This window comes from Phocoena sinus, chromosome 1 (genome assembly GCF_008692025.1).
Source record: "Phocoena sinus isolate mPhoSin1 chromosome 1, mPhoSin1.pri, whole genome shotgun sequence".
Classification (NCBI taxonomy): Eukaryota; Metazoa; Chordata; class Mammalia; order Artiodactyla; family Phocoenidae; genus Phocoena; species Phocoena sinus.
Genome location: NC_045763.1, coordinates 149,643,400 through 149,670,894, shown reverse-complemented (window position 1 = coordinate 149,670,894; position 27,495 = coordinate 149,643,400). Strand labels below are relative to the sequence as shown.

Genomic DNA, 27,495 nt, shown 5'->3' with positions numbered 1-27,495 from the left:
ACCAATGTCACAGAGCCTCTGGAGATACAAAGGAGTGGAGGGGGAGGTAGGGAGATGGAACAGAGACAAAAGATTCTTTTCCTTTTTATAAAAAAAAAAAAAAACAGGTGCTTAAGAAATTAATTACAGCAAGTAATCACCGAGTTGTCTGAGTCTCTATTTTATTTGGTGCATGCAGGGTCTGGTGGAAAAAGGGAATTTTAAATAATTTTGGAGTTATAACTGATGTAATTAGGTGCTCAGTGAACACTTAGCATCGAGTTGTGCTTATTACTGTTTTAATCAGAACACTGGAGGAAGATCATTAATAATACAATGGCTTGATTCCCTGGAACTCTAATTAGACCTGGACTTTTAACCACCTGAGCGTAATCTGGCTCCATCTGGATACGCACCACGGGTGATGCATTATCGTTTCAGGGCATGTGGGGATGGAGCATCAATACTGCTATTTGGTGACTTCCTGAATGCTCTATTTTGGAGTGTGAGGGTGGGTTGAGGGAGTACCAATGCTGAAAGGTGGAGATGGAAGTGGAGGGGGTCAGCCAGGGACCCGGGGTTGGAGGTCTTGAGGAAAAAAAGGCAACTTTTCCCACTGTTGCAGGCTAGACACGCCTCACACATTTTTCTGCAGAGGCACAACCAAACCATGCCATAGACCCAGCTAAAGGCCATTTCCTGGGATGCTCTGCCTCCATGCGGGCCTGTCCCTCATCCAAACCAAACATGCATCTGAAGGGGTACAGCTTTAGTCCTTGCCAAGCCACTGCCCATCAGAAGCCTAATCGATGATTTACTAAGTGATAATTAAAGGTTAATCTGGTGAAGGGCTGGGCCCACTTCTTCATTTTCCTGTCCAGTACTTTGGGTCACCCTAGACAGAAACCGGGAGATAAGGCTGAGTTTTTCCAGAACTTTCTAATCCTTAGGAACCTTTTGCAGGTAACTAGGACCAGAGCGGGAGGGAGGCTGAGTAGATGGGTTCTGTCCCCTGAGATGCCCGGCTGAGCTGGTGTTTTGGGAGACGGGTCGATGCCCTGACTCATGGCTCTGAACACAGAACTTTGGTTTCTCTGCTCCTTCAGCTGGTGGCTTAGTGTGTCAACAACACTAACTTGGCCCCCAGTGGGACCGAGTCCTTGGATAGATGTCACAGGGGTGGCCGAAAGCAAATGGAATGCAAGTATGCTCTCCACCCTCCTAAAGCTTGGTAACTAGTTGGAAGGACGTAACAAAGATGTGAAAAAAAAGATTTAGGACTCTAAAAGGCAGATACTGAGAAGTGAAAATTAAGCCGGAGTCAGATGAGGGCATGTGGAGCTAAGTGGTGACCGGGGTGTGGTGGGATTACTCAGAGGGGTCAAGGTCTTCTGAAGGAGGGCTGTGGGGGCCAGGTTCATCTGCCGAGAAGTGGGGAAGGAAGGCAGCACTCCCTGTGTCCCTCAATAAGCACTCCTCCGGCTGCTACTGGGGGCCTTGAGACAACAGGACTGAACTCTCTGAGGCTCCCTGGCCACCTCTAGCCAATAAGAGTCCTTTTGTGCAATTTGGGAAAGGTGCCCCCTCTAGGTGCATGGCTTGGTAAGATGAGTGAAAACCTGGTTTCAGCCTCACTTGGCCCTCAGCCAGATGCCTTTGTACAGTACACAACCTGAACCATCATATCTGGCGGCCCTGATGCCCAAACTCTCTAGGGAAATAGGTAGCTGAAATGTGCAGTGTGGGTCAACCAGAATTTTACCAGATGACCCAGAGACAGAATATTTTTAGGTGCTAAGCATTGTACCTCTTATAAGCCCTTTGGGGGGTGTCCAGAGAAGGTGGGTGTCAAGTGTGAGTTGAAGAGCAGAGAAGGCTCCACGGAGGAGGTAGGACTTGAGGAGGGGGAGAGTATAGTGTCCTGGGCAGGAAAACATCACAAGCCAAAGCAGAGGGAATGAGCTTTGGTGTGTACTCTGGGGAGAGCAAAGGACACAAAAAAGATGTCGCTTTTAGATGTCTTTTCTTACTGGTTCCTTGGGAGTAGACTTTTTACATATGAATTAAACAAAGTAAAACAACTCTAGGCCTCCCTCACAAAGAATAGTCCAGTGGAAGAATTTTTCTATAAACCAACTGAGTGGGGAGGAAGGGAGATTTCCATTACTGGGGAGCTCTAAGCAGGAGTTCAAGGTCCCTGATGAGTGACAGGCTAGACTCAAGACTCCCCTCCAACTCCAAGCTTGTCTTAGGGGAGAGAGCCTGACAGGCCGTGACGGGGGAGGGGAGAAGGGCCCCTGTGCCTTGGAAACCAATGGTTAGGCCTCAACTCAAGAATGTGTGTGATTCTGAAAAAATAGGATACAGTGAATGATAGCCCCCTGACATACACATACCCCCTCACTCCACAAACGCATACTCTCATGCAAACACACTCATGAACACAAACACACATTCATACCATCCACTCACATTCCACACCAACACACTGACAGCATACACACTTCACACGTACTCCCATCACATGCTCACACACATATTCACGTCACATACACTCATGACACACCATGCTTGCCGCCCCCTCCCACCCCCGGCTGCACGCAACTGCGAGAAGAAAAGAGCCATCGGGATCTGTCTCCCTCCAGCTTGTAGTGAAGAAGGATTAGGGCTGTCCCAAATTAAACAGAGGAGTTAAAAATGAAAGACTTCTAAACAGGATTAGAGCCTTAATGAAAACCATAAAGAATGGAAGCGCCACATAGATATCACCCATAAATGGCCGTAAGTATCAGACCAACAGATGAGATTGTAGATACTGCAGTTTTGAACCCCGTCGAATGACTTCTATTATAATTCATCAATAGATAACCAAGCCCAGACTCATATTTAAGGTCTTCTCATGCTTTGGAGAATTAGGCTCTGAGGCCAGACAGGCCTGGATTTGAATTCTGGTTTTGCCCCTTGGTAAGCTTGGGTACGTCACTCTGCTTGCTTGAATCTTAGTTTCTTCACCTATAAAATGTGGATAATTATCCCCTTAATGGGGATGTTGTGCAGATTAAATTAAGTCCTGGACAGCTGTAATAATTTATCATCATACAAATAATTTATTATTATAGTTATGATTAATTTTCACTGTTATCTCTTGTTCCCTCCCTTTCAGTTTCCCGGGGTCAAGGAAAGCGCATTGGCTGGTGGGATCAGTAGGGAGAGAAGGAAAAAGAAGAGGGGAAACAGAAGGAATAGGCAAGAGCAGGAGACCAAGGCAGCAGAAGAGCAGGGAGAAGAAGGGAAGGAAGAAAAAGCAAGAAGGACAGCAGATGCCACCCACCAGCATCCATGGTGGGGCATCCAGGCCTTCTTGGGTGGTGGTGACCAGAGAGTATGGGGTATGGGGGAGCCACCAATTATGGCCCAGCCTTCCTATGATTTTTCTTTAAGTAACAGCTTTATTAAGATAAAATTCACATACCGTAAAATTCACCCATGTAAAGTGTACAAGTCAATGGTTTTCAGTAATATTCAGAGTTGTGCCACCATGACCACAATCAATTTTAGTACATTTTCCTCACCCCTCGAAAGAAACCCTGTATCCATTAGCATCACCCTCCGTTCTGCCTGCCCCCGGACCTCTCCAGCCCTAGGGAACCACCTATCAGTTCTTTGTCTCTATGGATTTGCTATGCTGGACATTTCATATAAATGGGAGCAAACAGTATGTGGCTTTTTGTGGCTGGCCTCTTTCACTAGTATTATGTTTTCAAGGTTTGTCCATGTTGTAGCATGTAGCACTTGATAACTTCCTAAATTTCTCAATTCAAAGCCAAGAAGGCGGAAGAGCAGAGCTTCATATATACACACATAAGCAAGTGTCATATTGGAAACTGTCCAACCGTTTGCCCCATGAAATCTCACTGAATCAAGATTAGTCACTAGTTACAGACTTAGAGATCAGGCAGTTGGAGTTTTTATTTTTACAGTTGAGGAGACCAAAGGGTGGTGAAATGATACCTTTTTTTGAGTGCGTGTTTTTTTGCACACTCCATACCCTTATTACAAAGAAAGGAAAACAATAGAGGCTCCAAATGTAAGAGTCTCTTGTCTGTGGTTTTATGATTTAGATTTAATGTTAAGAGACAAATGAGAGACTCTTGGTATTCTGTCCATATGTCTCTCTCTTACCTCTCAAAAGTGACAATTCCCAACTCTATTCTTACAATGTAAAAGAATGACTCTCCTCTAATGGTGATCTGTCACTGTTTATGTTTCAAGTAATTTTATATGTTAAGAATGTAGCCTTAGGATGCAGGAAAGCGACACCTCTGGGCCAAAGGCATCCCTGAAGCAGGAGGGGCTTAGAAGTTGGATTTAGAGGACGAGGCTATTCACTGGACTCAGAAAATGTCAAACACCTTTGTTCTATAACTAATGTGTCCCTGAGGGGTGTGTGCTGAGAGATACAGGGCATCTATTGTATCCAGTTGACCCCAGAGACAGAAAATATTTAAAAACTAAATTGTGTGTGCAGCTTCGGTCTCTGTACTGATGCTTCTCATCATTACACCACGGCCACTAGATGTTAGTCTAGGGCCACAGGTAAAGAAATTGAACTGACACGCAAAATAGAACCAGACATACCACGGACTAATATCTACCCTCCTTCTGGAAAACACAACAAAAGAGGGTTATGTGAGGCCTTCTTTCTTTCCTATAAATTCCAATATTGATTTAGCTTGAGTTACAGGGAGAGGAAGTTGTTCACAGCCAGGCCAAGATAGAGGTACAAACTACAGCGTCGTTAGGTGCCGGACGTGGTGGTTGTGTCAGCGGCCACGGTCAGCGTAGTAGGGAAGAACTCAGATAATGAGGAGTGGCTGTGAAGTTCAGGTACAATTACTGGTCACTTCCTATCTGGGCTATTCAGTGACCAGTATCACTGGTGACCTCAGTGGACACTGTGAGATTCGCAAAACCAAATTCTATTTTAGAACTACACTCACTTGAAAACGGAACAAGAACTATACCAAATGGCCTGTTGTGTCGGGGCCTATTTCATGAAATAAAATGATACTGTGTTGCTACTCTAAAAAGGTCAAGCATTGTTTATTAACAATGCTCAAAGAATCTCATTAAATCTGGGAGCATGAGGACAGTACCAACTAATACCATAGGTGTGAAGTGATTTCCATGGCGGTAAGGACTGCCCTGGGGCGAAATTCACACTCTAGGTCTCCTGTGGCTGCTGCCCCGAAGCCCCGGGCCCCTTGGAGGGCTGCTACCCAGTGCCCAGCGTCTCTCTTCATTCCATCTAGCATAGAGGAGGCTCTGGTCTCACTTACTCAGGCCAAGAGTCCCTTCCTCTATTGGAATTTACTCCCTAGCCCATCTCTGGCAAACAAATAGGTGATCCCAGGTAAGGGAAATAGGATTCTGGAAAAAGTGAGGGGACTAGACTTTTCTCCATTACTCTGGGCATGCTCCAATTTGCACTAAGAGCATACATTTGCCTGTTGGATTCCAGAAGCCCCAACTGTAAGAATATTAGCTAAAATAAAATTAATTATTGTAATCCTCTGTGATCATATTCAAACCCAATATTCTCAGCTTGGCTTGCCTGCCTGCTTCCCTCCGTGCTTTCCTATTAAAATTATTTTCTCCAACGCTGATTGAGTTCTGGCTCTACCATCGCCCTGGGAGGGTACGGGGTACCTCTGACCTGCCTCGGGTCCCCTAGTAGCTTAGAGCCTAATGTGGGAGGCACCAAATAGACAGCTATTCCCCAGGTATGTGGTTTTTAACCATAGAGTGAGAGAAGCTCAGAGAGCTGAATTCATTCTGAGTGGGGTGAATTGGGACGGTCTGGAGTTCCGTTGGGGGCATGGAGATGAAGGATAGAGGAGGGTGGCAGCAAGCAGATACTCTTGTCTTTCTACAAGTTCAAAATACCTGCATGGTTCTTTAGTCTATACTGTTTCCCCTCTTTCTAGGGAGGCTGTTAATGAAAGAGACAGCTCCTTGAGATGAGATGGCTGGAGGCCAAGCCCAGCAGGCCGCTGAGACTTGGGAAAGGCCCCTGACTATGGGTAATTACTGGGTGGGCCTGAGACGGTGCGTGTGGCCAGGCTACGACAGAAAGCAGGATGCCAGCTTAGCCCGACTTCCTGCAGAAATCTGGTGGGCCTTGGCAAGCAATCTTGACATCGAGCAGTGGCTTGGTTACTTCTGGCTTCTCCCTGAGCTGAGGCTTTTTTCTGTGGCTCTGGAGATGGGGAACAATCATAAAATATGGGGGCTTCCTTTTCTTGGAGAAATCAAACAGACTCCCTGTATACCAGTCTCTAGTGATTAGTAAGCTGACGACTGCCCAACACTACCAGGACTCATCCAGGACAATTCAAAATCTTCACCTTGTTTAACCCCTGCAGCACCTGATAAAGTAGAGTCTATCATCATAGACAACTTTTCTAAGAGAAGACTGAAGGTTTAATAAGATTAGATAATTTGGTGAAGGTCAGTCGAGTAAGAGGTGGAGCCAGTACTCCAGACGTGCTTAACATGGAGCCTGCCCTTCCCAAGCTGCTCAGTCTTTCGACAGCAAGCAGGTAGCATGGAGTGTGTTCAGAGGCTGTGACATCCACTTGCCTGTCTGGCCTTCTTGGGGAGCTGCAGGCTTTGCTTTCACTCTCTCCCCTGCTACTCCCCTCCCCTCCCTACCACCAGAGCCCTCCTGTAAGGAAACTCATGAGAAGAGACGCAGGCCCACTGTGTCCTGGGCCCAGGGACAGGTGACCTTTCCAATTCAGCACCTTTATAAATCTTACCTAATGAAGTTAAGGGGAAAAAAGAATTAATGAATAAATGAAGGTTAAATCGCTCCCTGCAGAAAATTGATGCTGACAGCGAGGGCCAAGAAGAAAGCTTGGAAAGAAGGGCTCTAACTTGCACAAAAGGCTTTTAAAATTCCTTTCCCCCAGTGCAAGGGAGCTGTAAGGCTGGCCAGTTCTAAGATGGACATTGAAGGCTTTGGGAAGTCCAAGGCAGATGGCCTGAAGGCGATGGAGTAAGAAAGCCATACTCTACCTTGGATCATTTTTTCCAGAAGCCAGTTTGCATATGATATACATAAGTGTGCGTGTGTACACACTCTCTCTCTCTCACACACACACACACACACACACACAGAGGCACGCTGTATGAACAATTAACTCCTGCAGCCCATGAAGACACAGGGAGTTTGGGTCTGCCTGCCTCATGCCTGGCCTCCTGGGACCTCTGTGGTGTGTCTTCTTGTCAGCGCCCACTTGTTAGCCAACTCTGTCCGCTTGTCACCTTCACAGCGGTCCCCGCCCCCAGTTACTGCGCCTAGGGCTGCACACCTCAGCCCAACTGGCTCAGAGGGGCCTTAGGCGAATGCATAGCTGGCTTCAGGGAAGAAGGAGACAGAAAAGCCAAAAGAGCTGCAGGCCATGCCATCCAGCCAGGCCAGGAACCAGTGCAGGGGGTGGCAGAGGTTGAGGGGAAATGGATGAAAAAGAGGAGATGCCTGGTAAAGCTCAAAGGGCAAAATCTGGGATAAGGAACTGGGAGAAACTTATGTGCTTCTAGGCAGTGCTGCTGACTTACTGAGAACTCTGGGGCAGGTCACTTACTGGCCGAAATCTCAGTTTAGCTCCACAGTGAAACTGGGATGGAAGAGGAGGCCTGCAGAAGAGGGTCAGCCACAGAAATCTTCTCTGGAGGGAGCACCGAGCAGGAACCGTCAATAATTCTGGTTCTTCCTCCTCCCTGTGCCCCACAGGTTTTCAAGACTCTGATCGTGAAGACAGGGAGGCTCAGAGGGCCCAGCGTAGCTTGCGCATCCTAAGTGTGATGGAGCACGAGAGGCAGGAGGCCATCCCTGGGGATGGGGATGCTAAGGGTGGGCTGCAGGGTTGGGGTGGGGAGCGGGGAGGCAGAGAGACCTGGAGCCAAGAACTGACACCAGTAAATAAAAGGTCACAATGATTTTTCTAGGTACCCAGGGACAAGCAGACAGAGCTCTGCTGATGGGCAGGAGCTGACAATTAGTAAATGAGCCTCTGCAGTTATCTGTTTCCCTTCCTTCTCCTTGTTTCATAAGACAGAAGCTAAGAAATAGATGCAACTGGCAGGTGACTGAAGGGTGAAAAATGAGCAACTTGTTAGCTGGAGTCGGGGGAGGGGCACTCAGTGGCAGAGAAACAGGACACTCACGTGTGAACCAGAGGGTAGGGACAGGGCTTAGCTGGGGCCGTTTCTCGGGTCTGGCTCTTGCTCTGTCCCAAGCACTTTGCAGGGATTAGTCATTGAATCTTCTCAGTAACCTTACAAGGCAGGTATTATTGTTCTTCCCACTTTTCAGAAGGTAAAACTGAGGCTTAGAGAGGATAAGCCAGGCCCTACTGAAGAGTGGCAGAGCCAAGAATACAGGCCCAAGTGGCTCCAAAGATGAGCTCTTTATATTATCCTACAAGGCCTCCTTTCCATACACCCTTTTTCTCTCTTTTCTTGTCTCCCTTCTTCCCCTTCCTCTCTTCCAAACCTTCAGCGAGTGTTTACTGAGTACCTAGCAAGGGCCAAACCCTGTAATATCTCTTCGGGGGACAGAAGCAGCCCAGACAGGCAAGGTCTCTGCCATCGAGGAATGCTGTCGGAAGGGGCTCTGCCCAGCGCTGGCCATCTGTTTTCTTGACTGTGCTGTGCAGCCCCACAGCCTGTCCAGGGGGCCTGCTGGTGGAGGAGAGACACCGAGAGCTGGGCGCAGGCTTGTTTCCTCCCAAGTTCTGTGGTGCAGCAGCAGGGCTGGGGGAGCTTTTGGTGCCTTCTCTTTGGGCTGAGTCTCCTTTTATCTTGGTGGTGGTAGGGGGGTTGAGTCCACCTGCAGGCTGCTCGCCTGTGTGCTGTGGATATTCTGTGAGGACTCATGCTCCTAACCCTTGCCTTCAGCCCCAGCAATATCAGATTTGGGGGAACAGTCCCTGAAAAGGGTGAACTCTTTCATGCCTCCATGTTTTTCCTTTGCTTTTTTGTTTTCAACTAAAATCTAGTTGACTTACAATGTTGTGTTAGTTTCAGGTATACAGCAAAGTGATTCAGTTATATATATATGTATATATATTCATTTTCAGATTCTTTTGATTTTTTTTTTTTTTTTTTTCGCGGTACGCGGGCCTCTCACTGTCGTGGCCTCTCCCATTGCGGAGCACAGGCTCCGGACGCGCAGGCTCAGCGGTCACGGCTCACGGGCCCAGCCGCTCCGCGGCATGTGGGATCTTCCCGGACCGGGGCACGAACCCGTGTCCCCTGCATCGGCAGGCGGACTCTCAACCACTGCGCCACCAGGGAAGCCCTCTTTTGCTTTTTATTCCACTCAGTGAGACCCTCTCTTTTCATAATACACCTAGAGCATCACCCCCTCCAGGAAGCCTTCCTTGACTCTCAGGCTCTGTTGGGTAGCCCTGAGAGGTAACCCTCTCACACATTCCCAGCACTCTGCATACTGTACTGTAAAATCTGTCGTCCTGTATGCGTGTATGTGTCCTGTATCTACATATGTGATATTGTGAGGGTGAGCTCTGCATGCACAATAGGACCTCAAAGGTCGTTGATGAATTACTTGGTGGCTGAGTGGCTAACTAAGACATCATTCTCGGCTGTGCCCATTTTTCTTTTTCCAATCTTCCTTCCGCCTGACTCTCATCTCTGACCATCTCCCCCTTCTCATCATTAAACATTACTTGAGGGATGGAGACTGAACCCAGACTGTCTGCTAAGACACCAACCGCTGATGACACAGCCAGTTCTCCCTGCACCTGGTACAAATTTCAAACCCCAATCTGTTGGCAGAGGTTGCGGGGGGTAACCAGGGGCGGGAGTGAGGAAGGTTACTCCAGGCAGAGCAGCGGAGGCTCAAGGAATTTAACTGTGAGGCATGCACACTATGAAGGAAGACTGTGGCTGAGACACTGTGTTCCGGAGCTGAGCAGGCTACGGCAAGATCAAAGGGCCAGCTGGAAAAATGTAAAACAGTTTTCTAAAAACAGCAAGCCCCGAGGAGAAGGAGCACGGACCGGCTTCTCCCGCAGTGAGCACAGCCCTGCCCTGTTGCACGGAAGAGCCGTGTTAGTGTAGTTACCCTTCCACACCCCAGAACACAGAGCAATGCTTATTCTCACTCACTCATACCCATGCACCCCTGTCTCACAAGCACACACAGCCCCATATCCAGGTCAGCCTCCCAGGGCTGTGCACTTAGATGCTGCTTGAAACATATTCAGGGCCACAAAGAATGCACCAAATGTCACAGCCGCAGGGGACATTCAAATACATTTTATCGATGGGGAAACTGAGGCTCCAGTTGGCCTTAACTCAGATGCAGTCGTGAGACCCTTCGATGATTAACAGAAGGCAGGATCCGAACTTACCACTCCCCCGTCACTCTCCTGTCATCCCTCTGACATCCCGCCACCCAGTTCACCCCCTCCGACTCCCTGGCAGTTCAAAGTTGGATTCTAAATTTTGTCCCTTGGACCAGCTCCAGAGAGAAAACGTGTCTGACAGGCAGCATGTGTGAGCTGTTGGTCAGAAGTTACGGGCAGTGAGGAAACCCTCTCTCCAATATTTCTGTAAACCAGTATGGGGGTCCTTTCTGGCTGAGGAGCTCAGAGACTTTTATCTGCAGAAATCCACTAGTGATCAGCTTCCTACATCATGGGAACCCAGTGTTCAAGGGACCGCTCTGGATAAAAGGCCTTCTCGCATGGGCACTAGGAGCCCTGCCCTTGCAGGAAGGAGCCTCAAGTTGCCTAATGCCCAGCACCCACCTCCCTACTCTCTCTGGGGAGACCCTGTAGTACGGGCTGTGAACCTCAGAGCCTTAAATCGTGCTTCTTTCCAAGGGTTCGCTGACTCCCCTCTCCTCCCTCCCCCTTCCCTAACAGCCGGTGCATCTCTTGGCACCTCCAAAGCTGCATCTTCACATCACAGCAACTGTCCTAGTCATCAGTGGATGGAAATAACTTTTCATGACGGCTCCTCTGATGTTTCCATCTTTTGTGTTGATCAAAACAACAAAACGAATCAGACTCTCGGTGTCTGACTGAAGCCTAATTGAAAATACAAAGTGGCACTAAATGTTACGGTCTAAATAAAACACATTCAATTACAGAAACTCAACTTGGGGAGCGTGAGGGACAGCTCTGGTAAGGAGCTAAAAAGCAGGCTGCAGGATTCTGAGGCATCACTATGGGGACCCCCGCATTGGCTGGATGAGACTCAAGATGGCAACACAGAAGGCTTTCTAGAGGCCAAGAACCCCTGGGTAGGGCCAGCTAGGGAGCCTATACCCATTTGCCTGGTCACACTTGAAGTTCACTTAAGAGGCTGAATTGGCTTCGTGCAATGCCTCTCACGTGTCCTGCACCTGCCCTCCTCGCAAAGGTGTTCCTCTGCCAGACAGGCGGAGCTGCGGATAGTGGTAGAGAGTGCAGGGGAGTCCTGACATCACCCACTGGGCACCTTGAACGGGCCTCCTTGGTTGGGGGGGTGTGGGGATGGCAGGCGGGGCAGGCGCTTTGCAAGCACAGGGACTTGCACCTCTGCTCTGGCTCGGCCTCCTAGGCTGTGACCAGCCTTGCTCTGGTCGCTAAACCTTGCCACCCTTGACTTCCTCTCGTGTCACACAGGGGTGATAATACCCGTCTTGCAGGGTTGCCGTAAGGAGCTGAGATCATGCTTGCGAGGGGCCTGACCTGCTGCACAGGACAAACCGCAGCTTCCTGGGGCGGGTGCCCTCTCGGCCTCCACTCTGACCATCGGAGACATGTCCTGTGACTGGACATGTCAGGCCTGGGCAGGGCTCACTTGCCTTTATTGATTTTCTAAACAGAACAGTGCACTGCTCCAGTGTCCTTGAGGGTGTGAAGTGAGGATATGTGAGTCTGAACTGGTCTGAAGCCTTGAGAGCTGCAGGTGGAGAGGGAGCAGTAGGGGTGGGCCTTCTGCACTCACGCGGCCGCCAGGGGGCGACGTCTCAGGAAGACGCGTAACAAGGCTTGGGCTTCAGAAGTTGCGGGGAATCCTAGCCCTGCTGCTGGCCAGCTTGGTGGCCTCGGGAAAATTACTTAGCGAGATTGAATTTCAGTTTTATTATCTGTTAAAAAAAAAAAGGCAAGGACAGTACTACTTATCCCAGGAAATTGTTGTATTAGCTGAGGTCATGTTTGCAAACTAAAAGAAGAAAAACACACGACCTAAATGTTAGTTAGATTTCCACACATCTTAAATTAGGTAGAGCTGAGAGGCAAGGCAGGGTGGTTAAGTTTCTCTTCTAGGTGTGGCTATACTTGGAGCATGATTTGCATGGCTTGGCCTGGAGATTATGCATGGGGGCACAACCGTAAAAATATAATTACTACTACTAACATTTATTAAGCAGGTAATATGTGCCAGGTAACTTTTCAGAGTGCTTTTTAATGTACTAATTATTCATTTAATTTAACCCTCAAGCAGATGTCATAATTATTCCCATTTTAAAGGTGAGGAAAGTGAAGCACAGAGAGGTGAAGCAACTTGCCTAAGGTCACATAGCAGTAAGTGGTGGAAACAGGACTTGAACCTAGGCAGGCTGGCAGGCAGCCCCTAGAGCTCATGCTCTTCATGGATGCCAGGAAACTGCCCATCATCAACCACTATCTTGTTCTTCACACCCTGGCTTGGTAGATACTCCCATCTCAAGGTCTCAAGAGTTACTTCCCCCTCAGGTCTCCTGTCCTCATCTATAAAAGGAAGGACTGCCTTTCACTAGACAGTCTCTGAAGCTCTACCAACTCTGGATTGCTGTGTCAGAGAGAGGGCGTGTCCTCTGAGTGACCACAAGTATGGAGGGACAAGGACAGGGCTCTTCATGATTAGTATGAGTTACTTCTGTCACGGAGCACATTGTATATCTCTGCTGTAGCACTGCTCACTCTATATTGTAATTTATCTATATATCAGTCTTCCCCACCAGAATGTGGCCTCCCTGAGGGCAGGGATTATATTTTATTTATCTCTCTATAAAAACACATTTAAGAAGCACAGACAGTCCCATACAGGATAAATCCAATGAGAAACATGCCTAGACACATATTAATCAAACTATCAAAAATTAAATACAAAGAAAACATATTAAAAGCAGCAAGGGAAAAATAACAAATAACACACAAGGGAATCCCCATAAGGTTAACAGCTGATCTTTCAGCAGAAACTCTGCAAGCCAGAAGGGAGTGGCAGGGCATATTTAAAGTGATGAAGGAGAAAAACCTACAACCAAGATTACTCTACTCAGCAAGGATATCATTCAGATTTGATGGAGAAATTAAAACCTTCACAGACAAGCAAAAGCTGAGAGAGTTCAGCAGCACCAAACCAGCTTTACAACAAATGCTAAAGGAACTTCCTAGGCAAGAAACACAAGAGAAGGAAAAGACCTACAATAACAAACCCAAAACAATTAAGAAAATGGGAATAGGAACATACATATTGATAGTTACCTTAAATGTAAATGGATTAAATGCTCCAACCAAAAGACATAGACTGGCTGAATGGATACAAAAACAAGAGCCATATATATGCTGTCTATAAGAGACCCACTTCAGACCTAGGGACACATAGAGACTGAAAGTGAGGGGATGGAAAAAGATATTCCATGCAAATGGAAATCAAAAGAAACCTGGGGTAGCAATTCTCATATCAGACAAAATAGACTTTAAAATAAAGACTATTACAAGGGACAAAGAAGGACACTACATAATGATCAAGGGATCGATCCAAGAAGAAGATATAACAATTGTAAATATTTATGCACCCAACATAGGAGCACCTCAGTACATAAGGCAAATACTAACAGCCATAAAAGGAGAAATCGAGAGTAACATAATCATAGTAGGGGACTTTAACACCCCAGTTTCACCCATGGACAGATCATCCAAAATGAAAATAAATAAGGAAACACAAGCTTTAAATGATACATTAAACAAGATGGACTTAATTGATATTTATAGGACACTCCATCCAAAAACAACAGAATACACATTTTTCTCAAGTGCTCATGGAACATTCTCCAGGATAGATCATATCTTGGATCACAAATCAAGCCTTGGTAAATTTAAGAAAATTGAAATCATATCAAGTATCTTTTCTGACCACAATGCTATGAGACTAGATATCAACTACAGGAAAAGATCTGTAAAAAATACAAACACATGGAGGCTAAACAATACACTAATTAATAACCAAGCGATCACTGAAGAAATCAAAGAGGAAATCAAAAAATACCTAGAAACAAATGACAATGGAGACACGATGACCCAAAACCTATGGGATGCAGCAAAAGCAGACCTAAGAGGGAAGTTTGTAGCAATACAATCCTACAATAAGAAACAGGAAACATCTCAAATAAACAACCTAATCTTGCACCTAAAGCAATTAGAGAAAGAAGAACCAAAAAAAACCCAAAGTTAGCAGAAGGAAAGAAATCATAAAGATCAGATCAGAAATAAATGAAAAAGAAATGAAGGAAACAATAGCAAAGATCAATAAAACTAAAAGCTGGTTCTTTGAGATAAATTGATAAACCATTAGCCAGACTCATCAAGAAAAAAAGGGAGAAGACTCAAATCAATATAATTAGAAATGAAACAGGAGAAGTAACAACTGACACTGCAGAAATACAAAGGATCATGAGAGATTACTACAAGCAACTCTATGCCAATAAAATGGACAACCTGGAAGAAATGGACAAATTCGTAGAAATGCAACAAAAAGATTAAAATATCTAGGAATAAACCTACCTAAGGAGACAAAAGACCTGTATGCAGAAAATTATAAGATACTGATGAAAGAAATTAAGATGATACAAATAATGGAGAGATATACCATGTTCTTGGATTGGAAGAATCAATATTGTGAAAATGACTCTACTACCCAAAGCAATCTACAGATTCAATGCAATCCCTATCAAACTACCACTGGCATTTTTCACAGAACTAGAACAAAAAATTTCACAATTTGTATGGAAACACAAAAACACAAAACACAAAGCAATCTTGGGAATGAAAAACGGAGCTGGAGGAATCAGGCTCCCTGACTTCAGACTATACTACAAAGCTACAGTAATCAAGACAGTATGGTACTGGCACAAAAACAGAAAGATAGATCAATGGAACAGGATAGGAAGCCCAGAGATAAACCCAGGCACATATGGTCACCTTATCTTTGATAAAGGAGGCAAGAATATACAGTGGAGAAAAGACAGCCTCTTCAATAAGTGGTGCTGGGAAAACTGGACAGGTACATGTAAAAGTATGAGATTAGAACACTCCCTCACACCATACACAAAAATAAACTCAAAATGGACTAAAGACCTAAATGTAAGGCCAGACACTATCAAACACTAGAGGAAAACATAGGGAGAACACTCTACGACATAAATCACAGCAAGATCCTTTTTGACCCACCTCCTAGAGAAATGGAAATATAAACAAAGATAAACAAATGGGACCTAATGAAACTTAAAAACTTTTGCACAGCAAAGGAAACCATAAACAAGATGAAAAGACAACCCTCAGAATGGGAAAAAATATTTGCAAATGAAGCAACTGACAAAGGATTAATCTCCAAAATATACAAGCAGCTCATGCAGCTCAATAACAAAAAAACAAACAACCCAATCCAAAAATGGGCAGAAGACCTAAATAGACATTTCTCCAAAGAAGATATACAGATTGCCAACAAACACATGAAAGAATGCTCAACATCGTTAATCATTAGAGAAATGCAAATCAAAACTACATTGAGGTATCACCTCACACTGGTCAGAGTGGACATCATCAGAAAAGCTGCAAACAATAAATGCTAGAGAGGGTGTGGAGAAAAGGGAACCCTTTTGCACTGTTGGTGGGAATGTAAATTGATACAGCCACTATGGGGAAAAGTATGGAGGTTCTTTAAAAAACTAAAAATAGAACTACCATATGACCCAGCAATCCCACTACTGGGCATATACCCTGAGAAAACCATAATTCAAGAAGAGTCATGTGACAAAATGTTCATTGCAGCTCTATTTACAATAGCCAAGACATGGAAGCAACCTAAGTGTCCATCATTCGGATGAATGGATAAAGAACATGTGGCACATATATACAATGGAATATTACTCAGCCATAAAAAGAAACGAAATTGAGCTATTTGTAGTGAGGTGGATGGACCTAGAGTCTGTCATACAGAGTGAAGTAAGTCAGAAAGAGAAAAACAAATACCGTATGCTAACACATATATATGGAATCTAAGAAAAAAAAAAAAAAGGTCGTGAAGAACCTAGGGGCAAGACGGGAATAAAGACACAGACCTACTAGAGAATGGACTCGAGGATATGGGGAGCGGGAAGGGTAAGCTGTGACAAAGTGAGAGAGTGGCATGGACATATATACACTACCAAATGTAAAATAGATAGCTAGTGGGAAGCAGCCGCATAGCACAGGGAGATCAGCTCGGTGGTTTGTGACCACCTAGAAGGGTGGGATAGGGAGGGTGGGAGGGAGGGAGATGCAAGAGGGAAGAGATATGGGAACATATGTATATGTATAACTGATTCACTTTATTATAAAGCAGAAACTAACACAATTGTAAAGCAATTATACCCCAATAAAGATGTTAAAAAAAAAAAGCACATTTAACAGTGCTGTTGTTGCATTGCAAAGAGCAGAAAGAAATCAGGACAGTACCTATCTTCAGGGCAACCCTATTTATAAGATCTTTTGCTGGAATATTACTTAGAAAGACTGCCCTGTATATATCTGCATATGCAAATAACTTGTCAGTGGACAGCTCTATGCATTATACATGGTAGACACTTAATGGTCTGTTGAATAAATAAGTCTGTGTATGCAAATGAGATGCAAATCTTTCCCTAGTTTAATTTGACCCTTGGGAACATCTTCAGGGAATCCCTTGGGCTCGGGTTGTTTTAATGTTTTTTAATTGAAAATCTTTTAACCCAACCAGTTTTGTATCTTGCCTGTGTTGGGTGAAGCTGTTGTCAAGTTGGGAGAAGAATGCTGGGCTGGGCCTGGTTAATTAGGATTAATTCTGGCTCTTCTGGTAATTCAGAACATGATCTAGGAAGTGACTCCCCTCTCTGGGCATCATTTTCCTCATCTTTAAAATAAGTGGGTTTTCCTTCCAGTACTGAGGTATAGTGATTTCCCATCTTTTGGTCCTAGGCATGTCATTCTGGGCAATCAGAGTCTCAGCATTCAGCAATCCTATCTAGAAAGAGAAATTGCATCCCTTGCCAAGGATTAGAGAAAGAGTCTCCAGCCCCCCTGCCCATTTAGAGAAATGAGTTTTTTAGGCACCAGTTCTCCCCGCCTGGGCATTGTGTTCAATCATTTCTTTCCAAACCAAAGGATTTTTAAATAAGAGGCTGGAGTTTTCTCTCTTAAATACAACAAGCCAAGCGTCTGATTAATAGGGTGGGCTTGCATTTCCTTTTCCTCATATGAAAATATTTATAAAAAATGCTCCAATAAGAATATTAATAGCCAGGGAATCAGCTCCGTGTCAGCTTCTTTGTTCCCTGATATTTGAAATGGGGGGAAAGAAAGAGGAAAAAAAATCAAATCCAGGCTTGGGGGGGGGTCACCAGTCCCTGAACGCCCCCTCCAGGAGGCAAGATTCCCCTTCTCCTTTGGGAAAGACACTGAGATGCGCACTCAGCTCCTGGGCCACACTGAGGTCCTTAACCAGAAACACATGTGCATCAAAGGCTTGGATTGAAAGTGACACATTTCAAAACAAAAGTACAGCAGAAATTCGCTTATCCTCACTTTCCTAATCTGCAAACTCTGTAATTCTCTCCAAAGTCCTTCAGGCTCTGCTCCAGCCCCTGCCTCCTCAAATTCTCTCCCCCCTGTGGCTCAGCCCAGGCCTCCCAGCTCAGGCAGAAGGGAGAGCTCCTGTTACCGGGACTTCGACCGCCTTGTAAAAATACACCTTGGCACGCTCTGCCTGCACCCTGGGAAGCCTTATCGCCAGGACTAAACAAATGTGCACAATCAAAATAATAGTCTGAGATGTCAAAATAAATGAGCAGGGGACATCTGGAAGTATGGCTCCCCAGAGTGTTTTCTTCCCCTCCCCCTCCCCCAAGTCTTCAGATGCCTAGGGGCCTGGCAGTTCAGTGGCTTTGGTCACAGGTGAGAGACTTGCTGCCCTTACGTCACAATAGGCCCTTTGAAAATGCTTCTTATTTTTGGCCCTAGGTCCAGGTTTAGAGTCGACAGGCCCTCCCCCAAACCAAGGACACCAACGTTCGTTCTCTAGTGAAGCTGGCTGGACACTGCCAGGGTGGCATGCTAGAGGCATCTGGTCTGTGTCCTGCCAGCCCTCTCCCCACCCCAGGCAGGGTCTTAAACCAGTGCAAGGAGCTGAGGGGCAGGGATGTCTCTTCTGCACTTGAGACCTTCAGAGAAGGATAGCTTCATAACCTTTCCAAATAATTCTGATTGCTAATAACTCCAGGCCAAAGTTCTTCTTGCCTCAACTCTCTGATATTACTTAAGATAGGGGTGATTAAAAAGTTACTTTCCTGTCATCCGTGAGGGTAGAGTCCCATTGCCCTGCATGAGACGGTGGATCCTCCAGCAGGACCATCTTCTGAGTGGACTGATGCAACACTGCACAGGAAGACTGCCCGGGACAGCCCTTAAAATCACATGCCATCGTCTGGGCAATTTCCAGGCAGTGTGTCCCTGTTCCTGATGGATTCCCTCAGAGGCTTCCCAGAAGCACTTTCAGAGCCACCTTTGATGTGGGTCTCGTTTAGGACTTAACACAACCTTCCGTCCATCAACAGCAAGCTTTAAAGCCACTGGCACTTCCCTGTGAGTTCAGAGAAATCAAACCAGCTCTGGTGACTCTGGTCTTAGGTGTCAGGTGTTGTACAAGGTTGAAAGGGCAGCTGGCCTGCTGCATGTCCTATAGGCCTCATACTTCCCATCTGGGGTCAGTATGGGTGAGCTTTGAAGTCCTTCCCAGCTCTGATGCTCTATGGTTCATAACTTGGGAGACAGGAAACCATGTATTTACCTTCCCTGTGCCTTGTTTCTCAAAGCATGGTCATGGGCCACACCCATCAGAATCAGCTGGGGTGATGGGCGGTAGAGAGGTGAAGAGTCAGGTAGAAGAGAGAACGAATATGACTTCTAAGGCTAAGTCGTAAAAAAAGGCAATAACATTTCTGCCTTATTTGTGGGAATACTCACTCTTGGAGCCCTGAGCAGCCATGTCTGCCATGAGCTGCCATGCTCAGGATGTCTGACCATCTTGAGGCCACCATGCTGTGAGGAAGCCCAAGACACAGGGAGAGGCCTTGCCTAAGGTACCCTGGCCGACAGTCCCAGCTGATCCCAGCCTTCTAGTTCCCAGCTGCCAGACATGTGAGAGGACGTGATTCCAGATCATTCTAGCCCTAATCATTTCCAGTCACCCCAGCCCATTCATGCCATCCCAGCAGAGGCTCCAATCCAGATGTTGCCGTGAAGAGAAAAGCCCTCTTCGGTGCACCCTGTCTGAACTCCTGACTTACATAGTTTTGTGAGCATGTGGAAGTGGTTGTTTTATGCCTGTCAATTTTGAAGTGGTTTGTTACATAGCAATAAATAACCAGAATGTGTGCCGATAACTGACATACATATGGGCATTCAGAACTGGGGTCTGAGTGTCCACTGTTTGGAGAATGGCAGCCCCATCTACTGCAATGAGCTTGAGGCCTGCTTACTTACTTGGTGAGGCCAGACATGGAAAGCCCCAGGGATAGCTCCTTTCTGGCCCAGTGTCCACACATGCAGCCAGACAGGGGCCTGGAGGCTTGGGAGATGACCAGGCCTCAGGGTCCCCCTCCCTTCTCTCCACAGATGCCTGGAATACTGGCCTCCTGGGCCTCACACATGAGCCCAGGGCTGCCTTCGCCTGTGTCAAGGGGACCAGGACTGTTTAGTCTGCTGGGCACATTCCTGGATTTTAAAAATAAATAGCAGATTATGAGCGACTTAGTCGGATGCTGTCATTAGGCCAGGCCAGAGGCTTCTGAGGTGTCCCTTGGGAGGGAGCAGCAGGAAAGTCAGGTTGGAGGTGTTTGCCTGAGACTCGGATCTCTGTCTCAGCCGTAATTTATAGTGGAGATGCTTCTAGCCCTCTCTGGGGTCTCAGAAGTTCTAATAATACTATGAATGACAATACGATAATGATAATAATCATTACCACTTATTGAAAGCACTGACTGTGTGTCAGACACAGTGCTAGGTAATTTATATATAGTCTCTCGATCCTCACAACAGTCACCATTATTAGGCCCACTATACAGATGAAGAAATCGAGGTGTAGAGAGGTGAAATAACATTCGCAAGGCCATATGCCTAATAAGCGGTGACAGATTGTGTACAAGGCGGTCTGACTCCCATGCTCCCACTCTTAACCACTATGCTATCTTGCCTCTCCAGGCCTCGAAATAGACAGCAGCATCCCATGTCCTCAGCCACCCTAAACACACACACGCACACACCCATCACCAGCCTTTCTGCTGTTCCCAAGGCCCTTTCCAGCCTACATGGAGCCATTCTCCACTGTGACTCCCTTTTTCCATTTCACCCTTCGCTAGATCATTTTATGCCTCTATTCCCTCTGCTAATTCAAACTAATTAAAGTATAAAATAGAATAATTGCTTCCATCCCCATACATTTTTCCCATCTACCCTGAGTATAGAGTTAGATTCCCTTTCTGGGAGTGGCCAGGCTGACAAGTTGGGTGGAAACTGGGGCTATCAAGTTTCTTTTCATCTTGTGACTTGCTTTTTTACTTGGCTCGTCGCCTGATTCTCCCTGGTCCCACCGTCTGACTTCCATTAGACACTGAGGATATGGTAGCGACTTGAATTCCCTCCCATAACATCTGCCGGTCGATTCGCTGTTGAGGAAGCTGGGGTGGACTTTGTAGGGAAGAGTCAGGCGTCCTATCCGTGGAGCACCTGGGCAATTAGTAGAATCGGGGAATTGGTTCCCTAATGTTCCCCTGGGACTGGCCAGCATTGGGTCTATTAACAGTACATTAACATCGACTTGTTAGGCAGTGGCACTAACGACCCAACACTTCTTACTAGTCCTATTTCTTAATTACATTTAATTAACTGAGAGAGAGAGAGAGGGAGAGAGAGAGAGAGAGAGAGAGAGAGAGAGCACACATGAGCCCATACTGGATTGTTCTAGCTCTGTGGGGAGATGAAAACCTGTCTAGGCAGAACTGGAGGGCAGAGACTTGGTTCTACTCTCTTGTGGCATCAAGGATACAATAGGTGCAATGATTTGGGGGAGGGGGAGGGGAACAGGGAGACGAGCTGGGGACATGGTGAAGGTAGGGGTGAGAGTAGGCTGCCCAGAGATTTACTGGAAAGTGAGGCGGTGGGAAACCCCGTTCCCACGGTGTCTTATAAGGTCTTAGGTCTTTTAGGGAACTCCAAATTGTTAAATGACTGCCTCAAAACAGGAATCTGCTTATCCACAGACGCCAGCGTTTCTACCCTCATTGCAGTGTTTACCCTTCGGGGAAGGAGTTCATATGGGCATGCAGGGACTCATAAAACTCGTTCAGAAAGTTCTTTTGGTCTAAACTCAAGGCTGTTTCCTGTGCTTTGGGGGTTGTCTTCTGGAGGCGGAGAAGAGTCATGATCCCAAGACCTTAGACAAGTCTCTTTAAGGTCTGAAAGAGCCTCTAGAGAGTTCGATTTATTATCTCCATCCTTCAAGCTGAGGAAACTGAGTCCCTGCGAAGTTCAGGGTCTAGGTCAGCCAGCTGGTTAGAGGTAGGCCAGGACTAGAACATAGGCCTCCTGGCTCGGCCTGAGGCCTGCCGGGTGTGCCGCCACTTAGCTTCCTCCTAATCACCACCCACGGTCACCACCCTCCTGAGTAATGGGATCATAAAGGCTGAAAGCTGGGACAGGCCGTGAGGAATCTGAACGATGAGTATTCTCGGTGTGTGAGGTGGTGTGAAAGGAATTCCCCTCTTGCTGTCTCAGCCAAGCCTCACAGCGACCTTTGTAAGACATACTGAGGTGACGTGACTTGTCTAAGGCCACCCGGTTATAAAATGTTGAGAGCTTCAGACCTCAGTCAGAGCAAAAGCTGAACTAGAGTCCACGTCATTTGACTTCATTTCCATTGACTGTTCTCTTGCCACACATTCAACTGTTTCCTTTAAGAGGTCCGAGCTGTCTGTGAACACCCGGTGTACTCTTGGCCGCTTGGCCTCAGACAGATGGCCCTCCTGAGGTGTTCCTGGCCTTCAACCCTGGACCCAGCCCCTGGTGAAATCACCGGGCTACCTACTGCCCCATGGCCTGCGGCTCTCCAAGTGACAGGCCTCCGAGCTCCACCACCAGTACCCCCTCTGACTCTGCCCGCTGATCACGGCTCCACCTGGCATAGGGATCTCCCTTGACTAATATCTCACCTGATTCAAGATAGCCCCATGGCATTCAACCCAAATTCTTCCTATATCTGCTCAGCACGACTGGCTACTACTGAGCCCTTCTGTTTGGTGCCAACTGACAGGAACCAGGCAGCAGATGCAGAAGGTGAGACCAAAGGAGGGATTATTTAGAAATAAGCTAGGCTGACACTTGGTTTAGCCAGAGCTGATGCTCTCAGAGACGACATCAGATATGGTTTCAAGAGGTCATTGTATTCCCTGAAGGCCACTTATCAGCCTCCAGCCCTCCTCTTTGGCCACGTTTTGAATTCAATTTCAGAAATCATCTCATTTGACTAAAAGATATGCAGCCCAAATATGTGCCTTGGCATCTTCTCAGTTCCACTGAGGTCTCACCGGTCACCTCTATTTGCCGCCTCTGCTTTTCTACTTCATGGGGTTCAGAGAACCCAAGAAATAATTTTTATCCAGAGTTACCAGCCTGGTCCTCGGCCATACATAACGTCTTTTGAAAATATCATGTTAACGTAGGTCTATTTGATCCCAGTGACTATCCTTTAATGCACCGGTCTAGGGGGCTAGCTCTCCACCCACCCTTCTATCTGTAGATACTTCTGCAGAAGCATCTGGAATGGTGTTCATCAAATGTTAACATGGTGTTACATTTGGGGGTGTGGGGTTTGGGAACTTGTTATTTCCTTTTCTGTATGTACTGCTTGAATTTGTATGGTGCCCACCTATCAGTTTTGTTTAAGAAATAACCTTTTGTCTTATAAACAAAGAAAAATAGGAAGGGAAGGCAGAGGATTTATAGCCTCCAATCTGATGATAAAGATTTCCTTGTTAGACTGTAAGCAACGTAAGGGTAGCAACCAAGTCCATTCATTTTGATGTTTTTCCAGTACATTGTTCCCCATAAATACATGCCCAGTAATTTTTTTTTTTTTAGGGTTACAAGTTTGCATCTGGACTTGTTTACGCCTCAACCATGGGGGTTACAAGGAAGAAGGTAAAAAGACAGGTGGGTTCAAGAGGATCTGGATGTAATTTGCATACAATTAGCATATGGTTTGTGTCACCTCTTCTCAGGAACTAATTTTCAAGTTAAAGTTGCATCCCTGCTTCCCTTATGCCATCATGTGCCCATTCACCTCTTCCTTCCTCCACTCATCCCTTGTCCCCGATTCAGAATTCACACATACAAAAAGGGAGGAGGGAAAGAGAACTCTGGGCAGGGTGAACTTGATGACAGACACCTGGAATCTTTGCAGAGTATTTTGAGAATGACACCTGAGTGGGGAGGTACCCTGAGAAAGCTCACTGGTCCTCCAGCGCCACGTCCTTGTCTAGCCTCTAAGTCAGTGTCCCCAGCACCAAAACAGATTCACAGTCCTTCCCCTTTTTCTTTGGCCTTTATCTTACTTACCATGTTCAGGTCAATGTCAAGATCACCAGTCCTGCTGACTGTTGACCTGCTGACTGAATGAATGGAAGGTGCCAGCCTTTCCTAAGGTCTAAGCTTTGCTTCCTGCACCTCCACTGATTTGGGGGATCCCCTGTCCTTCTCTTGTCCTTCACCATGGCTCTCCTTGCATTTGCCTTCTCTCTGCTCTCACATATTCGGGTCAAATATAATCCAAAGGAATAACATTTCATCCAAGAGAGTGTGGAATCCACTCAGGTGTTACCCAGAAAAGGACAGAATTCTATTTCTCAGGCCTTCCCATCTCTGCAGAAAGAGCTGCAGCTTCCCAGAGCTGGCCAGCTTCTACCCTGCATCAGTCTAAGACTCAGCCCAAGATTTTTATCTCCTTCTGGGGACCTATCTTGGGTCCATCTCTCCCAGCCTGGAGGCCTGGATTATTTACACCTCTTTGGCTCCCTGGAGCAGCAGACTGTCGGCTCGGGAGCAGTAAATCTACCTCCTAATCACACCAAGCTGCTTCATGCAGTCTGGCCCGTTCTTGTGGGGCTGTTCATCACATGCTGAGACAGGGTCTGCGGCCTAAAGAGAGGCTCCAGGAAGTGGCTGGCCCCAACTGCTTCTTCTCTCTGACTCCCTGCAAAAGCTTCCTAGGACCCCTGAGCAGCAGGCCCAGGGGTCTCTCTTGTTTGATGGAATAGCTTCTGAACAAAGGTCACTGGTTATCTGCTCCTCCTGGGCTCTGGAAAGGAGGGATGTGTGTCAGCACTTACTTGTCTCTCAGACATAATGTATAGGTAGCGCTGATCAATGGAGAAGGCCATGTCCCGGAGGATGGGGCTCCCATCTTTGAGCACGGAGACCATCTCATATTGGACCCCACCATGGGGGGGACCATCGGCTCGAATCTGCAAAAGAAAAAAGGGCATCTGTACTCAGTGGTCCCCTGTGGGTTTACCTGCAGGTAGTTTATAGAAGATAATCCCAACATCCTGCCCCCCAAGCGCTACCCTGAAGCAGGTTAGGTTACAGGGAAGACAGAGGTGCTTCTTAATTCCAACAGCCCAACTTCCACCAAGAGGAATCCTTTTCCAAGCAGTCTGAGTGTGCTGGTCTGGGACTTCTGATGGTGAGTTTATTTGTGTGCACGTATATATTTTTAGGTGTGATCTGAATGTCCCTATACAGTTATTCTTGTTTGTGTGTACATATATTTATAGCAGTGCATGATGAGGGTGTGTGGAAGTGTGCACTTATTTGTGTTTGGGGTAGGAGAATCAACACCTGCACCGAGTGTTTTTGCCTCGGGCAAGTAAGAGAGGATGGTGGGACCAGCATACAAACCATCAGACAGCTGGTCATCAAGAGATTCAAGATTTTAGGATCTCAGAAAGGTCTTTCTGACCCCAAATATATCCCCTGAATGTGTGCAAATCCACCAGGAGATTTTGGTGAGCCGGGAATCCCTGAGAACAAAAATCTGAGAATCAGCCTCGGAGCCCGTCCCAGGATAAGAAGTCAGAAAGGACTTGGAGGTCATTTAGTCTGGTGCCTCTCAGCCCTGGATATACATTAGAATGATCTGGGGAGTTTAAAAGAATATATGGCTGGATCCATTCATCAGAACCTCTGTGCTTGGGGCCCTGGCATCTTCGTTGGGTTTCAAAGCTTCCCAGGTGAATCTAGTGAGTGGCCAGGGTCTAAAAGCACTGATTGTAGCCCAGTGGTTTTCAAACCAGCATGCCCTGAGAACCACCTGGAGGGATTGGGAAAATGCACCCCTGGGCCCACACCAGGTTTCTGATTCAGTGGGAATGAGGCCTGAGAATTTTCATCTCTAACAAATTCCCAGCTGATGTAGATGTGGCTAGTCTGGGGGTTTGAGAAGTGTTCCTCTAGTCTAAGCTCTACACAGAATTTGGAAATTCAGCGGAGAGAGGTCCCTAAGGACAAAATGCTGATGGCAGGGAGTCCATAATTTGAATGTGCTCTCACCACTAGGTTTCCTGTTCCCAACACAGCAGCTGACTCTTGACCAATATTGCCAACCCTGGCTTGTTTCTTTGTCCTCCGTCCAACTAAACCCCCTCTAGCTCAAGCTCACTTTCCCCATGAAGCCCTCCCCAGTCTCTCCACCACACTAATTGCTCCTCACCCTGATGGCTTTTTATCCACCAGACATTTTGTCCTGGGATTATAATCAATTGACTTGTTCAGCGTATACGCACTAGCTAACGTGTATTGACTACCTACTTAAATTGTTCTCTAATTGTCTCGCATGTGCGTAAGTCTGCCAACATTTTGAAGGCAGGAAGGCTTTCTATTTCTCTGAGGACGAGCCTCTGAGGACTAGAATGGAGCTGGGAACACAGCTGGTGATGGATAAAAGGGAATGCTTGAGAAATGCTTGTTGAAAGGACATGAACTATGAACCAACTGATAAAGTATCGTGGGCTCTTTAGTGCTAAATCAAAGTGAGGTCAAAAGACAATTTTCTGTGGACAATTTTAAGCTGAAGTCTTTCCCTCCTATTCCCTTTGATTTCTCTCTTGGACTTCTAACCATCTTCTTCCCTCTGCCCATTTCTCCCACCCCACCGAGAGCTCCTGAGAGCAAGGACCATGACTTATTCATTGCAAGGGCTAAGCTTGGTGCCTGACACCACAATAAACACGCAAGGATGGATGAATGGATACATGTTCAGTTTTTATTGGCTGAGTAGAGAGGATCAAGAGCATTATTTCTTGCAGAGTTGGGAGGGTAGGACCAATGCTTCTATTCAATTTTTTCTACCCTCCTGAGAATCTGTGTACTTGAGGGGCCTGAGCCAGGGTGTGATCTGTGCCCAGAGTTGGGCTGGATTGGAGTGAGTGAGAAGCAGACCACGAGCCCATTGTGGGATGGGGCACAGTGGTTCTGGAGTTCCTAGTGGCAGAAACAGCACTTTCCTGCCTGAGGCCCTGGGCCTAGACCCCAGGAGTGGGAACAATGGAGCAGGGCTAAGAGTCAGAGGTACCAGGTTCTCCTTGTCTGCTTTGATGGGTGACTTGGAGAGCTCTGGGCTTAAAGATGAGGAGGTGACCTCAGTGGAACCGAAGAAACTCTGCCCTCAGCCATTCCTACCCCAGTAACTCCCCACTGTGGGTTGGACTGTCCTTCTCTCCTAAGCTCCTCTTTCAACCTTTTTTCTGCCTTTTTAGTGGCTTCCTGCTGTTCCAAGCGGTTGCCTTGGCAACTGTCACTAAAGCGCCTCCTTCCAGGGGAGGGGTCAGGGGGTCATTTAATTCATTCTCATAGGGCAGAGGAAGACTCTGGGGTCAGGAATGATGGTGTGGGGCTGAGGCTACTGCCTTCCACCCTGGAGCAAATCTCATGATGGATTCAAGCAGAGGGAAGAAGAAGGGCCTCAGTCTGGGAAAATGCCCCACAATTAAAGTAGTTCCCCTTAACCTTCAGAGCAGCATTCTCTCTCAGATGGACAAATCCGAAATTTCCATGAGATCCTTCTAGAAATATAGTAGCTTTTAATCACAAAAGTTCTCGGGCTATT

The 27,495-nt window shown here is 46.7% G+C and overlaps 1 protein-coding gene across 1 annotated transcript in view; it reads right to left on the bottom strand.

Annotated features, from left to right (window-relative positions):
• Positions 1 to 27,495, bottom strand: part of PLXNA2 (plexin A2) — a 221,125-nt gene that overhangs the window by 99,517 nt on the left and 94,113 nt on the right. The window contains 1 exon segment of the mRNA XM_032634123.1: positions 24,719 to 24,853. Coding sequence (XP_032490014.1) covers positions 24,719 to 24,853 — 135 coding nt within the window.